The sequence below is a fragment of the Stenella coeruleoalba genome (genome assembly GCF_951394435.1).
Source record: "Stenella coeruleoalba genome assembly, chromosome: 6".
Taxonomy (NCBI): Eukaryota; Metazoa; Chordata; class Mammalia; order Artiodactyla; family Delphinidae; genus Stenella; species Stenella coeruleoalba.
This window is the reverse complement of record NC_137151.1, coordinates 67,652,971-67,668,786: the sequence shown is the minus strand read 5'-3', so window position 1 is coordinate 67,668,786 and position 15,816 is coordinate 67,652,971. Positions and strand designations below refer to the sequence as shown.

Sequence of the window (15,816 nt, the reverse complement as noted above, 5' to 3'; positions counted from 1 at the left end):
CATACATATATTACATGTCCATATCAGACATAAATATAATTGAGTGTTTAGGGCTTGCCTAGTGGCGCAGTGGTTAAGAATCCACCTGCCAATGCAGGGGACACAGGTTTGAGTCCTGGTCCAGGAAGATCCCACATGCTGTGGAGCAACTAAGCCCGTGCGCCACTACTGAGCCTGTGCTCTAGAGCCCATGAGCTGCATCTACTGAAACCCCTGTGCTCTAGAGCCCGTGCTCCGCAACAAGAGAAGCCACCGCCATGAGAAGCCCGTGCACCGTAACGAAGAGTAGCCCCTGCTTGCCGCAACTAGAGAAAGCCCACGGGTAGCAACGAAGACCCAACACAGCCAAAGATAATAAATGAAAATAAATAAATTTATTAAATAAATATATATATATATATATATAAAATTGAGTGTTTAATTATGGTATCTGTTGTGTGCAGGAATAATATCAATACTTCGTTGTCAACTTAGAATTTTTCCAATTACCTTAACATGCACTATTACCACCTCCTATAAAATGGGTAGATGAGAAACAGAAGGTCAGACAGGCTAACTCTCACCCCAAATCACACAGCTAATATATGCTGCAGTTTTCATGTACACCCAAATATTTTGATTTTAAAGAAAAGACCAACTCCTTTTGTTCTATGATGCTGTCTTAGGGAATCAAATCAAGGCCTTCTCCATGTGTCAAAGTAAATCTAGATGAGACCATTCAACTTTGTAGTGGCTTTTCTTTCTTTTTTAAAAATATTACATAGATATATATCATAGAAATTTAGCATATATCTGAATATATATACACATATATGTTATTTAGGTATAATTAATGTATTAAAAAAACTTAGCTGTCAGCTTAATGAGTTTTAATAATTGTATACATCCATGAAATCACCACTCAAGAGTGAGATAAAGAACATTTCACTCCAGAAAATTAATTCATGCCTCTTTCCAGTCAGTCATTCCTCCCCTCCCCCAGGCAGCCACCATTCTGATTTCTGTCAACAGTTTTGTTCCTTCTTGGATTTCATATCAACAACTCGCACGAAATGCATTCTTTTATGGTTGGCCTCTTTTGCTTAACAGAGTGTTTTCAAGAGTCATCCTTGTTATTGTGTGGGTATCAGTATTGGGTTTTTTGTTTGTTTTTGATTTTACTGAGTATTATTCCGTGGTATGAATTAGCTACAATTTGCTTGTCCATTCTTCTATTGATGGACATTTGGGTTGTTTCCAGTTTTTATCTATTATAAATAAGGTTGTTATAAACATTCTTGTACAAATATTTTTGTCAACATATGTTTTCAGTTTTCTTGGGTGACTAAGAGTAGACTAGGGTAGATGTATGTTCAGTTTAAAAGAAACTGCCTGTTGGTTCTTTGAAGTGGGTGGACCATTTTACAGTCTCCTCAGCAGTGTACAAATATTCCAGTTACTCCACATCCTCAACAATGTTTGATATTTTTAGTCTTTTTGTTTTAGTCATTCTGCTTGGTGTGAAGTGATATCTTGCTGTGGTTTTAATTTGCATTTCCCTGATGACTAAAGATATTGAGCATCCTTTCATGTGTTTATTGGCTTTTTACATCTTTTTCAGTGAAGTATCTGTTCCAGTCTTCTGCCTATTTTTATTAGGTTATTCATATTTTGTTATTGATTTGTAGGAGTTCTTTATAAATCATGGATACAGTCCTTTGTCAGGTGTATGTGTTATGAATATTTTTCCCAGGCTGTGACTTGCCTATTAATTATCTAAATAGTCTCTGTGTTGGTTTTATAAAAGAAAAAGATGATATAGAGTTTTTTAGACACATTCATAAACCTAAGTGGGAAAAAATTTAATGTCTTTCTGAGTCAGCAAAGCAGGAAGTTCAAAAGTCTAAAGGGACTGACCTACATGTATTTTCTAATCATCTCTCTGGTTTTTATGTTGTTAAACTTAGCCAGAGCACTTACCTGACTGATCACATTACCTCTTTCAGGGAGTAGATACTTCTGAATGGATAAGTCATAAAACTCAAAATGTATTTATTGCTCAACAAAGGACTGATGTAACCCCATTATGCTGCAGGTGTTTTCAATCTGCGTAGCACTCTCACCTTAGGTTAGTGCACAAGAACTCTGTGAGGTTGTTGGAATCTCTGTTGTCATATTAGGAAACCAAGGAATGGAAGGGTTATGACCTATCTAAAGTTACAAAGTTAACGACCATATAGGTCAACAGCCTTCCAAACCTGGAATCTTTCTACTCTTCTGTCTTTGGCCTATATGTGCACATGGGCACGCACACACACACCCATACCCATGCCCGTACAGGTGCAGCAAGAGGTCCACTTGTTAGTTGGAGCATTTACTAATCCTGGGAGCCACAATTGGTAGCTAGCCAGCTCCCTAAGCCATGTCTTTCTTGGCAAGCTGAGCTTGCACATCTCTTTAAAGAGCTGTTTCGAAATAGTTTCTCCCACTCCCATCCCCAGGAACCAGTGTGGTCTTAACTTTATGCTTGCATACTTACATGAACACACATACATATGCACACACATTAAACGTCCATATATATTTATGTTATAGTTGCGTATCATCATGCTTTAACCTGAAATTTTATTTATCTTGGTGTCTATTATTTCAGATCACTAGCTTTAATTGGTTAGATTTTTTTGATGTTCATATATGTGTATGTTGGTAAGCCTTTTAAAAGTTTTGGATCCACAGATAACAAGTGCTAACTAGTTTTTAAAAATTCATTTAAAGTGTATGAATTACCAAGTTTACCATGGGGAAGAATGTGAGAGAGAGGACCTAGTCTGTAAAAAGAGCCATTGTTTCTAAGGCCAGTTCTGTTTCTTATTTGTGGTGCTCGTGGCGGGGGTTGTTTTTTGTTTTTGAATAGTTAATACATTCATATGATTCAGAATTTAAAAGATATAACAGCATATGCTTTGCAAATTCTTTCTCCTAGCTATTTATTTCTCCTTCCAGGGGAGCAACCAATGTTTTCATCTCTAAAGCTATTCTGGTTTTGATAAACTTAGGTAAATTTTGATATATTTGTAACCAATGGGTACCTAATACTTTATGTTCTGTTTATGTCACTTGGCATGATTTATTACCTAATCTTATTGCCTTATTAAGAGCATATAATTATTTCTACTTAACTGTTTACTTATGGGCTTTTAAAATTTTTTTTCTGTTTAATTTTATTGCTTTTTAAAATAGCAAACGTTAGCATATTTGTAAAAATACAGGTACTTTTAAAATTGAAAATTATATTTTTATTTCACAATTTAGCATTTCTGAAATTCTGTATATTAAGTGATTATATTTACTGTAAGTAGTGTTTTTTCCCCTGTGGAAAGCTGTTATTAAATTCATGATATCACTTAATAATCAGTAGCATCTTAATATAGAGGAAAAATGATATTTTCCTGGTGTTTGTTTCTCAGAGGGGAAAAAGTTAAGGATGTGATAACATCATAATCCTCATTCTTTGTCACTACATTTCTTATCAGAGTGATTGAATTAATTGCAAATCTTATTCCCCCTGCCCCCTGTTCCCAGTTTAATATGTGTGACAGTGGTTAACCTCAGCGTTTAAAAGAGGACAATCTGAGGGGCTTCCCTGGTGGCGCAGTGGTTGAGAGTCCGCCTGCTGATTTAGGGGACACAGGTTCGTGCCCCGGTCCGGGAAGATCCCACATGCCACGGAGCGGCTGGGCCCGTGAGCAACGGCTGCTGAGCCTGCGCGTCTGGAGCCTGTGCTCCGCAACGGAGGCCCACACACCACCACAAAAAAAAAAAAAAAAAGGACAATCTGTATTTGCCTTGTATGTTTTCCTTCAAGTGTTATAAAATATCCAAAGTTTTAGACAAATTAGATAGCAATCTTTATTACTCAGTGTTTCTGTATTACTGAAGTCAGGTTCAGCTGCTCGCCTCTTGAAAGCCAGTACTTGAGAGGCAAGTGTTGGTTGGAAAAGGAAAGTTTGCTTTAGGAGCCCGGCAGTCTGGGCAGAAGGCGGACTCGTGTCCAAAAACCAACTTCAAAGGTTCTGCTCAACCGTGAAAGTTCTTAAAGGGTGAATCATTTGGGGAGGGGGGTCAGAGTCTTCCTTATCTTCCACTGTGTACCTTTCTTCTGATTGGTTGGTGGTGAGATAACCAGGCAGTGTTCCAGGAATCCTGTGCTCAACCTGAAGTTACCGTCCTCCACCTGGGTAGGGGGCTTAGTTCCTGCAGAATAACTCAAAGGTATTTTGTTATGTATATTCCTTGCGGAGGCACCAGGACCCCGCCCCATGGCTGCAGTATTGTTTCTTGATTGCTCCTGCTTTGTTTCTGTGTTCCCTCCCTTCCCTGAAAAGCGACTGTTTGAATCTGCCCTTTGGAACTATGGGAAGGTCAAGGAGGCTGAATGAAGCCTATTTCCTACAAACTAGAAACGGGGGACCCAGAAAGGATTTTTACCTAGGAGTGCCCCATGGGGTCTTGTTCCATTTCATCTGGAATAATATTTGTCTACATATTCCCAGGTCTATCATAAAGTTCTTAAAAATGATCATTAATTTTTAAAGCATATACAGACTATGAAATTGGTAGAAATTTTCTCCTTCAGTCATAGTAGAGTACATACATAGGTGTGAAACAAACTCACGGTGTGTGCCTTGATCATAGTGTCATTGTTTCATTGTTTACACACTCATTTGTCATATTTCATATATATATATATATGTTTAGTTTTGTGGTTGTTTCCAGTGCGTTGCTGGGACTTAGTATATGTGCTGGGTAACAGATCTTCAAAGCGTGCAGTGGTTAATGTGTTTGTGTGTCCTTCTTTTAGTTGTGTACTGTTCTAATTGAAAGCCTATTACATGTACCCGTGGAAAGAAATTTGAAGAGTTGTTAAAGAAATACAAACCTCAGTAACCTGGCAGTTATTTCCAGAAGGGTCTGTGAGAGAGCGAGGAGGAGGGAGCTGTGGCTGGGGGGAGCGCTAGTTGGAGTATTCCTGCTCTGCAGGATGTTATAATTTACTAATGGTTAAAAACATGAAAGAACCTTGTATTTATTTAAACATAACGTCCATGTTTAATGAGTAGAGCCCAGGGGTTGACATCATCTGGTGGTGGCAAATTTGGGGGATTATAATAAAAATTGGTTCTTTTTTTAATTTAATCTGCTTTAGTTTAGAACATAAAGAGCATTTCCCCAAAGATAGCCTTTGCAACAATTATTTAAACAAGAGATTTCAGGGAAGTAGTAAACTTTTTCGATTGGTTTGGTCTTTAATGCTAGCTACGGGGAGCAATTACTTGGATTATCATTTTGACATAATTTTTCACCCAGCAATCCTTTTGAAAGTATTGTTTGCTTCGATTGAAACATTGAACTACTTCCTCCTGCCCGCAGTGCCCTAGATTAAAAGAGAGAGAAACACAGGCAAACCAACATGTAAAATTGGGTCAGTCGTCATTCAGGGGCCTGTGTGCCAGTGGTCTGGATTGTGTAGAGTTGGGAGTCGCAGGAAGTCCACAGAGAGACAGCAAATTGCTGCACCCTCTGTGCTTGGTGGACAAAAAGAGGATTAGGGCCCTGAGGAATCCTCACAAAGAGGAAAGGAATCTTGTGTCACTGTTGGCAGTTGTGGATGTTGATAGGAATAAGGGATCAGGATTGGAACAAGAGTATTTAGTTGGTTTATAGCCCCTGGCCAGTTAGGAGAATGGGCTGGGACTTGTTGCTCCCCCTTGGAAAAGGTCTGGGAGGGCTGTGGGTTTTAGAAAAAATGAACGGGAGTGTGGGTGAAGGTAGAGTACTGAGGTGGCATTGAATGTTGCTGGTGAGTATTTTTTGTTTTATAACTTATTTTAATTTTTACTTTTTTTTTTTTTTTTTTTTGGCGGTACGCGAGCCCCTCACTGTTGTGGCCTCTCCCGTTGCGGAGCACAGGCGCCGGATGCACAGGCTCAGCGGCCATGGCTCACGGGCCCAGCCGCTCTGCGGTATGTGGGATCTTCCCGGACCAGGGCACGAACCCACGTCCCCTAAATCAGCAGGCGGAGTCTCAACCACTGCGCCACCAGGGAAGCCCCATTGTTTTAATTTTTATAAATTTATTTTATTTATTTTTGGCTGTGTTGGGTTTTCATTGCCACACACGGGCTTCCTCTAGTTGCGGTGAGCACGGGCTGCTCTTCGTTGTGGTGCACAGGCTTCTCATTGTGGTGGTTTCTCTTGTTGCGGAGCACGAGCTTTAGGCGCACGGGCTTTAGTAGTTGTGGCACGCAGGCTCAGTAGTTGTGGCTCGTGGGCTCTAGAGCGCAGGCTCAGTAGTTGTGGCGCACGGGCTCAGTTGCTCCGCGGCATGTAGGATCTTCCTGGACCAGGGCTCGAACCCGTGTCCCCTGCATTGGCAGGTGGATTCTTAACCACTCCGCCACCAGGGAAGCCCCTGCTTGTGAGTTCTATGGGTGTTGTTTGTAGTCCACCCATACCTGTGGAATTAGAATCACCAGTGAGGTACCCGTTTCCTGTTTCACATGTGACATGCTATTACAGTGAAGTTATGATTATATAATGTATTATGATTATACGAATGTGGTTCTGATTATATAATGTAAACAGCTACACTTGAGATGAAGATGTGGAAATGAGATTTTTTTCACTTCATGAATGGAGATGTATATATATATTTTTAAATTTTTATTTATTTTTATATATCCATATGTACACACATACACATAAACACTTTTTTTCTTTCTCACAGAAACCAAAAAAGGAGTTGGTAGCAGTTTTGTTAAACATTTCCCCCCCACCACTAGTTAACAGATTTCAGGTGCAAATACACTTTCATTAGCCAAATTCAAATATCTCTGTCAGTCACCCACCACTAGAGAGTGTGGAGTGTGGCTTTGATTTGCCCCCTCGTTTTCATGGTAACTAGATGTTCCATTTTCCAGCTCTGTCTTTGAACAGTGTTTCTGGTTTGGTCTTGAAATGATACTGCAATTGTCCTTCCAAATTATCTTCTTTTGTGTGGGTGTAGTTGTAGATCTGTCTCAGAGTTTTGTTCAGGATAGTACATTTTAGAATTTGAACTAGAGGAGACTTACCCCTTTGACTTAAGCCACCTCCGTGGGGCAGAAACACCTCTGTGTTAATTGCTCTGCAATCCAGTGAAGCAGAAGCAGGTGGTTGAGCTAAGGAGAATGCTTGCTAAGAAGAGGAAAGAAACTGTTGTAGATCCGAATTTTAGCTCCAGCATGGTAAAAGATACCAGTCAATCTTCTACCATCTTTTCCCTTTCGTTGGCTCTCGTGCTGCCACATCTGGCTTCACTTTTGTTTTCCAAATGAGTTTATTAGTTTTGCCATTTTGCATATGGCTGGGTTAACCCTGGAAAGACTGCTCTGGGAAACACTCTTGACATTTCAAATAGAAACAAAGCTTGAGACAGAGTTTCGGGCCATCCCTGTGAGCCCCTCCAGCATAGGCCAAAGCATCAGACTCTCATTCCCCCGTGAAGAGGGAAGCGTAAAGTGGTACAGTGTGGAGGCATCTCCGGATTTTTCTTGCCTGTACTTCTGGTGGGGCTGATTTGGAAATCTGCTCTATCTCTCCTTTCTTGCCTGCAGGCTGGTGGCTCTCAGGTCATCTTTACTAACCCTCTGGAGATAGTCAAGATTCGCCTGCAGGTAGCTGGAGAGATCACCACAGGACCCAGGGTCAGTGCCCTGAATGTGCTCCGGGACCTGGGACTCTTTGGTCTGTATAAGGTGAGTAGATTCCCTTGGGTTATCTCAGTAGAGAGGTTGCAATGTACTCAATAGAAATGTGAAAAAATGTGGAACCAGACTTCTCCCCCGCCAAATGGAAAAGGAATCTTGTCCAGCAGGGTGGTCCCTGGAGTAGAAAATCAAACAAAAAGGAAAAACCAGGACACTTCTATTAGAGGCATTGGGATATACAAACGCGCTCTCCTGTTGTCATCTTCAGGCCTTTATGAAGCTGCCAGCAGGGAGGCCAGCCCTGCAGACCAGCTGGCTGCAGGCTCACAGCCTTTTATTTGATGGTGGGTTTGGGAAGTTTCTTTGGTGTTCTTTTGGGGCTGGTTTAGGACTTCAAAATAGTCTTACGTTTATTTTGAGTCTGAGTTATCTCTATTGTTATCTTCCCAGTAGGAGCTTCTCTTTGTCTTAATAATTTGACCACAGTGAAACAGTAGTAGAGTTTGGTAGGATTCAGGTCTTTAAGAAGTTAAGTGGTGGGATTTGTCAATAATGAATTCCATTTAAAAACACAAAACCAAACCAAACCAGGGTGTACTGTACTTTAGCAAAACGCCAGTCAACAGAGTCCTTCCCCACAGGTGTACTTACTCCCATCATTACACATCAGATGTAATGGAGCAGAAGCTATTATTTTTCTTAAACAAGGAAGAATATTTCTTTCTATTCTTTTGCCTGGTATAAAGGGGGTATACGTAAATTTAGCTTTTATAGACAACTGTGTTTCCACAGCATCTGATTTATTTATAGATCCATCACAGTAGAAATGTGTAAATTGGCTTCTGTAGCTACAAATTGGAAATTAGAAATTCTCTAGATTAGAATCACACAGCTACAGGCTCTTAGGAGACCAGTAAACCAATGATGCCTATCCTGAGAGAGTTTTGTACATATTCCCTCCCCTCTGCCCCCAGCTTCCATCCTTTTTGGAATTCCCTTTGAGAGCTGATTTGATTAAAGTTGTTTCTCTCTGTATCATCTTTCAGAGAGTCCCAGGAATTTTTTTTTTTTAATGTTTGAGTTTGTCTTTTAAAAACAGAGCCATCGGGGAAACAAGTACCAAAGACGGAGTTTTTGCCTGGCTAGCTAAAGCCTGGGGAGTAGAATAGTGGGGTTGAGGAAGGTGTTCATTGCGACCTCAGTCACTGAGACAAGCTGTACCTGGCTGGATTTCTACTCCCAGGGAAATTTCCTGCTAAAATATTTTGTCTGGGTTTCCTCCGTCCTCTGCTATTTAGGACATGGGGAATGAGGAGGGAAGATTGGTGGTTTCTTTTTCCCCTTCCCTAAAATAGTCACTTTCCTTTTCCACTGCTCCTGTCCATAGCTTCTTACCTGGTACTTCAGGGACTCAAAGCTGAGGTGGGTTGAATTGGTAATTTGTTAGTTTTGGGGGCTGCCTTTGCTGGTTGCTTTGAAATCAAGCTATTAATTTTGGGTTTCTAAGTCTGTTCCCACCCACACGCCCTTCCCCTGGCACTCACCAAAGCCAAACAGAACAAGCAGCCTAGAGATTTGAGCATTGAATTTTTATTAACCTTAAAATCTGAATCTATACTGGAAATGCCAGAAAATGCTTAGTTGTCAGAATACCATCATTACCCAGTTAACTAACTCTAGGACTCCTGGGTCCACCAGTGTTTCTCAAACTTTGAGCCGTGTCTCTCTACTTCCCTGTGCCCGGCTGGTTCTCCCATTTCCCTTCCACATCAGTCCCAAAGCTGTTTGAGGGACATCTCAGGCTTGTCACCCTGGATCCCTGGTGGGCATTCACACCTTGTTTACACAACTGTTTTGCACTGTTTCCTCACTGTGTGACAGGGTGCCAAAGCGTGCTTCCTCCGAGACATTCCCTTCTCTGCAATCTATTTTCCTGTTTATGCTCACTGCAAACTACTTCTGGCTGATGAACACGGACACGTGGGAGGTATATATCTCCTTACAGCTGGAGCCATGGCAGGTAACTACAATATTTTTTTTAAACCAAAAGAGTCCCCGCCTCCCCCTACATTCTCTTTAAGAAGTACAGAATCTGTATGTGCTTTCCCCCTTTATTTCTGGAAAGGTTATTGTTTGTATCTGACTTAGTTTAAATATGATCCCTTTTTCTCCTTTGCGAGGTGTGCTGTAATTCTGATGAGAGTTAATTTCATTTGCATAATGTGGATAAACAGCTTAATGCAGCTTAGCAACTTAGAGCCAAATTAGCTCTGCCCATCTCAATTGGGCTTTCATCAGTAACGTGTTCCTTAGCCTCCTCTACCCCTGAAACCTTGGGTGCAGCCAGCTAAGCATTAAGGTGGAAAAATTCTTCATCAAACCAGTTGCTTTGTTGTACCTCATCCTGACGCACAGGTCTAAGCATGCTCTCACTTTCTAATTCTGTATATTGGAATCAACACGATTTGGCTCAAAATCGAGTTTGCTTCAGGAAGCTGTTCCTGTTCCTTCTGCCATTGTCCTCATCAGACCAAAGTGAGCCGTACTTCCCCAGCACACACCTTGCACTCCGTTGGCGTCTCTTCTCTGTCGCTTAACACTTTTTGTCTTGTATTAATGGTTGTTTGCATAAGTTTTACCCCCTGTACTGGACTGGAAGCTCCTTGAGGGCAGGGGTTTCACTCTGTTCATCCTTGCCTTCCCTACGTGGCCAACATAGTAATAATAGGAGCTCAGTAAATGTTAACGGAACGAATGAAAATCCTCATCTGGTCTAAGATACCGGATTTAAGCACAGAAGAGATTCCATCTGAAAGAGGAGCCCAACAAGTGCAGGAAGGTACTAAGACACTTCCTCCTGATCTCATGCTCCAGCCTTCCTCTTGAGCTGTGAGGGAGCTGACTCGGGATAGAAGGGGAGGACCAGGCGTCCTTTGTTGCACCAGCCCTCGGATGTGACAGAAGAAGGAAAGGGCGCATGTTTGCTCCCCGTTACAGCTGGTCAGGGAGAGAAACGGGCAAGGTGAATGAGCACAAACCCAGGGCTGTCCCCAGGTGCTTAGGGTGGCTCTTACCACTTGGCTCCTGGCACTGCTGTGTGGCTCACTGGGCACCTTCTCCTCTGGTTTGCTGGCTAAGCACAGCAGGATAGCCTGAGCACTCCCTGGAGTGTGGTGTGTGGCAGGAGCCCTTGCTTCCAGGGGTGTCGGGTGGGCATGTTACTCTTCTCATCCACAATGATAGGGAATGACTTGTGATGATCAAGAAACTCTCCCAGGGAGCCTTGAGCCCTTATTTGGGACAGTCACTTGCAGTTATAATTTGAAAGCCAGTAAAGCTGCCTGCTCAGTCTTGGCACCGAGTGTTCATACAGTTCCTTTTGGGTGTTCACCAAAGCCTCCCCATTTTAAGTGAGGGCCAGCAAATCTTCCCCCCAGTCTTTTCTCTCTGCTGTCCAGGCAGCAGCAAAGAACAGTCTTATCATGGGCAGACGTTTTGCCAGTGGTTGACGGAACCAAGTAAACATTTTCATGGAACTGTCAGCACCAGCTTCTTGCCCACAGACATTCGATGTCAGTTTTCAGAATGAGAGATGAATTGTTCTAATTTTTACCTGTAAAGCTTTGCTGGCCGGCACTGAGAACATTCAGAATTCAGAACATTCCAAAGGCGGCAGTTTACCTAGTTCTGTCTGAACAATGTAGAGGGCTCTGCGGGGGGATGTTTGCCTCGTCTCTAACAGAACCCCCCCCCGCAGAGTCACGGCCCCATCTGCCTAGTGAGCATTTGGTGATATTCAGGCCAAATTGAATTTCTTCCCCCTGAGGAAGATTATCTTGCTCCTTTGTTCCCTGTTTTGTTTTATAAGTGAAAGGTGTGGTTGTGAAATCCATCTCGTGTGTCCTGCTGCTGCTGAATCTTAACATGGCCCCGGGGAGCTGGGGCACAGGGGACGGATGACAAGGCCTTTTCATGATCAGTTCCCTTACGTTCCTTAACTGCCTGCCTGGCCTCCTCTGCTTCAGTTGTAATGACTTCTGTCATGTAAGCATGTCTGAAAGGGGCACAGTCAGCTCTCAAGTTAGCCCCTCAAACGGGTGAGTGGATATATGAGTGTTGATAGTCACCTTGCACAGTAAGGTGACAGGAATCAGCAAAAAACACTACAGCTTGGTATCAGATATATTTAGCAGCTCATTAAATTGGCATTATCCTCATTTTTTCTATTATATATGAAAATACTGTATCTTATTTAAGAAAAGAAAGGAGGTAAAATAATTGAAACCTAAAGAACACTTGGGGATTGTCCTAGTCATGTTGCTGCATTTTTTTCCTCTCACAGTTCTTCGGGATCATGCAATATAGAGTGATTTTCCTAATTCAGAAAGAAAAAAAAAGAGCTTTGCCCTGACCCCATTGAAGCAGCTAATAGGCTTATAGATCCTTTTTCCATTAGCACCCAGGTATCTATTTAAGAAGCTTCTAGTTAAAGCTGCTAATTGTATTGTTAGTTTTAGCAGTATGTCTCTCCTTTGTTAAGGCACTTTGGATGAATTAAATGTGCCTTTCTCCCGAAAGGTGTGCCTGCCGCTTCTCTGGTGACCCCTGCTGATGTCATCAAGACAAGACTGCAGGTGGCCGCCCGCGCTGGCCAAACGACCTACAGTGGTGTCATCGACTGTTTCAGGAAGATACTCCGGGAAGAAGGGCCCTCTGCGTTTTGGAAAGGGACCGCAGGTAGGGGCTGGGGCCATGTGGAAAGGCTGGCATTGGGGTCCTGGTCCCATTACTGGTTGTCTTTGCCGTAGTCATCCTGCTGCTGACTGCCCCAGTCTTTCTCTTTCAGCTCGAGTGTTTCGATCCTCTCCCCAGTTTGGTGTTACTTTGGTCACCTATGAACTTCTCCAGCGGTGGTTTTACATTGATTTTGGAGGCCTGTAAGTGCAGCTTTTCAACTCCCTTATAAAGAAAGCACCAAAACCCCAAACAGGTCTTTGTTCAGCCTACTAAGGCAGCTTTGGAACAGAAACTGACAGGACAGAGGATCCTGCAGGACCAACACATTTAAAACAGACAGTGGACTTGAGAAGCTTCAGTGTCGGAGGAGTAAGACCTTGGCAGGGTGACATCATACAAGTATTAAGCAGTTACTTGGGGAAAGTTTAGGGAGGCAGCAAATTAAAATGTAACGTGAAGAACTGTCTTCTACGTGTAGGCAGATACTGAGCTTCATGGATTTAGCTCCTTATTTGGATTTTATTATATATGGCCTTTTCTCCAGAAGTAATATAAATTTGTATTAGTTACACTTTTGTAAACTTTCTAAGACTCAGTGAAGCCCTTTCACACCCCCAAGATTTCATTATTCACCATAATTTATTCTTAGATAGGTATAGACATTCTTAGAACTGATTTACTGCAAAAAAAAAAAAATTCAAAGAGAGGTTATGCCCATGGACAAAATCACTGGTGACATTTAGGCCAGAAATTGGGCCTTTTGAAGCTTAGTACTTGAAGCTTGTGCTGTGGACAAGAGGAATCACTTGAATTTGCTGGCGAAGGTTTTACCCAAAGGAAGCAATTACCAGCTTTTCAGCAGAAGATCAAATTCTGTATCTGAGTCTTTTCCTCATAAACCTGTGAACCCCTTTCCTGCTCAGAAGCCAAGTAGGGAATTAGCTGTTGAACCAAGAAGTAGAGGGACTTAACACAAAGAAAGTAAGAACAGCAGTCTCACAATTCCAGGCTTTTCTATACTTTTACATCCTGGAAAAGTAAGCATTATATCTATTTCTCTTTAAGTAATTTTAGTAATAACCTTCGTGAGTCTCTTACCTTAAAAGGTAGCTTTTAAAATTATGTCAAAATAAAAGAAAGATGTAAATTTTCTACGATTAATTTATGCTTAGTGTAAAAAAATTGGGAAAACGAAAAGAGAAAATCATCCGTATTCCTGCTTCCCAGAGTGGTGATATTTGAGTGTATTTTTTCTGGTCTCTTTTCTGTGGATCTATATATGTATATGAAATTGAAGCCATTTCTCTTAATCAAATATGTGAATGTGTTGCTTTCAAAGTAGCTATAAATAATGACTAATGCAGCATAAATGACAAGGAACTCATTGGACAGACACTCTTCTTTGAGGCATGCGGGTCAGATTGAAAGTGTTCAGTAGTTTTCCATCTTTATCAGTCTCGAGCCCACTAACCATTGGCTTTCCCTATCAACAGCAAACCCTCTGGCTCAGAACCAACACCTAAGTCGCGCATCGCAGACCTTCCTCCTGCCAATCCCGACCACATCGGCGGATACAGACTCGCCACAGCCACTTTTGCTGGCATCGAAAACAAGTTTGGCCTTTATCTCCCCAAATTTAAACCTCCTAGTGTTGCTGTGGCTCAGCCAAAGGTGGCGGCGGCAGCTCAGTGATGAGACAACCATCGAGTGCGGCAAAACGGCGCCCTAGAGAGAGAGGCCTAGGAGAGCAGCCCCGTAACGCATCCAGTCAGCTGCATGGTGCTGACTGAGCTGAGGGGTCAAACTATTCTTTCTATATGACATATACATATATTTGTTTATAAACTAATCATTTGCCCAGGAAAAAAAAAAATACAACGCAGTTTGAACCTTTAGTTTTATGTGTTGAAACGTTTTCTAAGCCTTGGCATGAGTTACTGTCCTAGACCGCTTCGCACAGCTTGCACTTACAGTGACTGTACATATTGTACATCTTTGTACAGAGACATCTTGGCACCTCATCCCGACAAATCACATTTATAGAATGTAATGCGGTTCTGAGTGGCTTGAAATGTACAGAATGTTTTGAAAGCGCTTTATTAAGAATTACACGAAAATAAATGTATTGAAATTAAATTCATTCTCTTATTGGTGACTTACGGAAATAAAGCATTCAGTATTGGATGTATTTAATTCCTAGCTTGTTTTCCCTTCTGGAATAAAAAGGTATTTGCTGATAAGAGGCATAATGAGACAAAGTGCTGAGACCATTGAAGAAGAGACCCTTTGGAACAGATGCATGCCAGTGGATGCCGGAGGACCAGGTTAATGACTTGTGTGTGTACTGATAGGTTTCTATTTATATTTCACGTGTGTATAGATTCTCCTCTGTTCATCAATCAAAAGGCATTTCCTAGACAGCTCCTCTCCTGCCAGTGTGCATATGGAAACAGGGATGTCTCCAGCATTACTGGCTTCGTTTTGCCTTCCTCTGACACAGCAAGGCAAGGGCCTAGCTTTCAAAAGAGTAAAGAATACTTTGGCAATTTTCCTTCATATGGATATGATTCCAATCAAAAATAAAATGCACACCAAAATGTATGCATGGAGTTGGATTTTCCTTCATAAAGGTACCGATAGTACTTTTTATTTTGATTCACTACCGATTCCCAATAACTAATGATCAGGTTTCCCTCTTTCCCACTTTTATAGGAAATCATTTGATTTGGAAAGGGCTGTGGTGGAGTGAGAGGAGTGCAGAAGAAAGAGAAAAGCTGTATCTCATAATTTGGTGGGGTCTAGGCTCTTCATTATGAATCCAAATACAAACTTATTCCAAAAGTCACTCACCAAAGGGTGTGATTGCTAATTTAGATCTAAACATGCATCTTGACAGCCACATCAACACTTTGCTCTGGTTGTGATTTGATGTATAGCATCAGAATTTATTTATTTTAGCAAAGTGCTTTGGGAAAACATTATTGCTATTGCCAATGAGCCGGCATGAGAATGTATGCAAATATTTTCAAGGGGTGAGCCTGGAGCTGGACCAAGTCACTTAATATCCTACACGTGGTTCATCAACTGATGGCTGACAGCCCTGTAGCACACTATAGGCTCTCTCGAGGCCCTCCAGGAACAAAAGAATTCGCTTCGAAAGCAAGTTATTTCCAAATGTATTCAGCTGTTCTCATTGGAATGGAATAAATAGCAATACAGTTGTTTTGCTATTACCACCGGTTAAAAGTAAGCAAGTAGTCCACGGATATGTTCTTGCAAAAGTTTCAGGACAAAAAAAAAAAAAAAATATATATATATATAGAGAGAGAGAGAGAGAGAGAGAGAGAGAGAG

At 41.7% G+C, this 15,816-nt stretch overlaps 1 protein-coding gene across 3 annotated transcripts in view; it reads left to right on the top strand.

The window, feature by feature from the left end:
* The window catches only part of SLC25A12 (solute carrier family 25 member 12), a 106,996-nt gene extending 91,866 nt beyond the window's left edge, over positions 1-15,130 (top strand). For all 3 annotated transcript variants that reach the window (XM_079925259.1, XM_079925258.1, XM_079925260.1), the window contains 5 exons: positions 7,635-7,775; positions 9,609-9,747; positions 12,306-12,464; positions 12,574-12,664; positions 13,958-15,130. In XM_079925259.1, the coding sequence (XP_079781385.1) occupies positions 7,635-7,775; positions 9,609-9,747; positions 12,306-12,464; positions 12,574-12,664; positions 13,958-14,156 (729 nt within the window). In that variant the 3' untranslated portion in view covers positions 14,157-15,130. The remainder of the gene's footprint in view (positions 1-7,634; positions 7,776-9,608; positions 9,748-12,305; positions 12,465-12,573; positions 12,665-13,957) is intronic.
* The last annotated feature ends 686 nt before the right edge of the window (positions 15,131-15,816 follow it).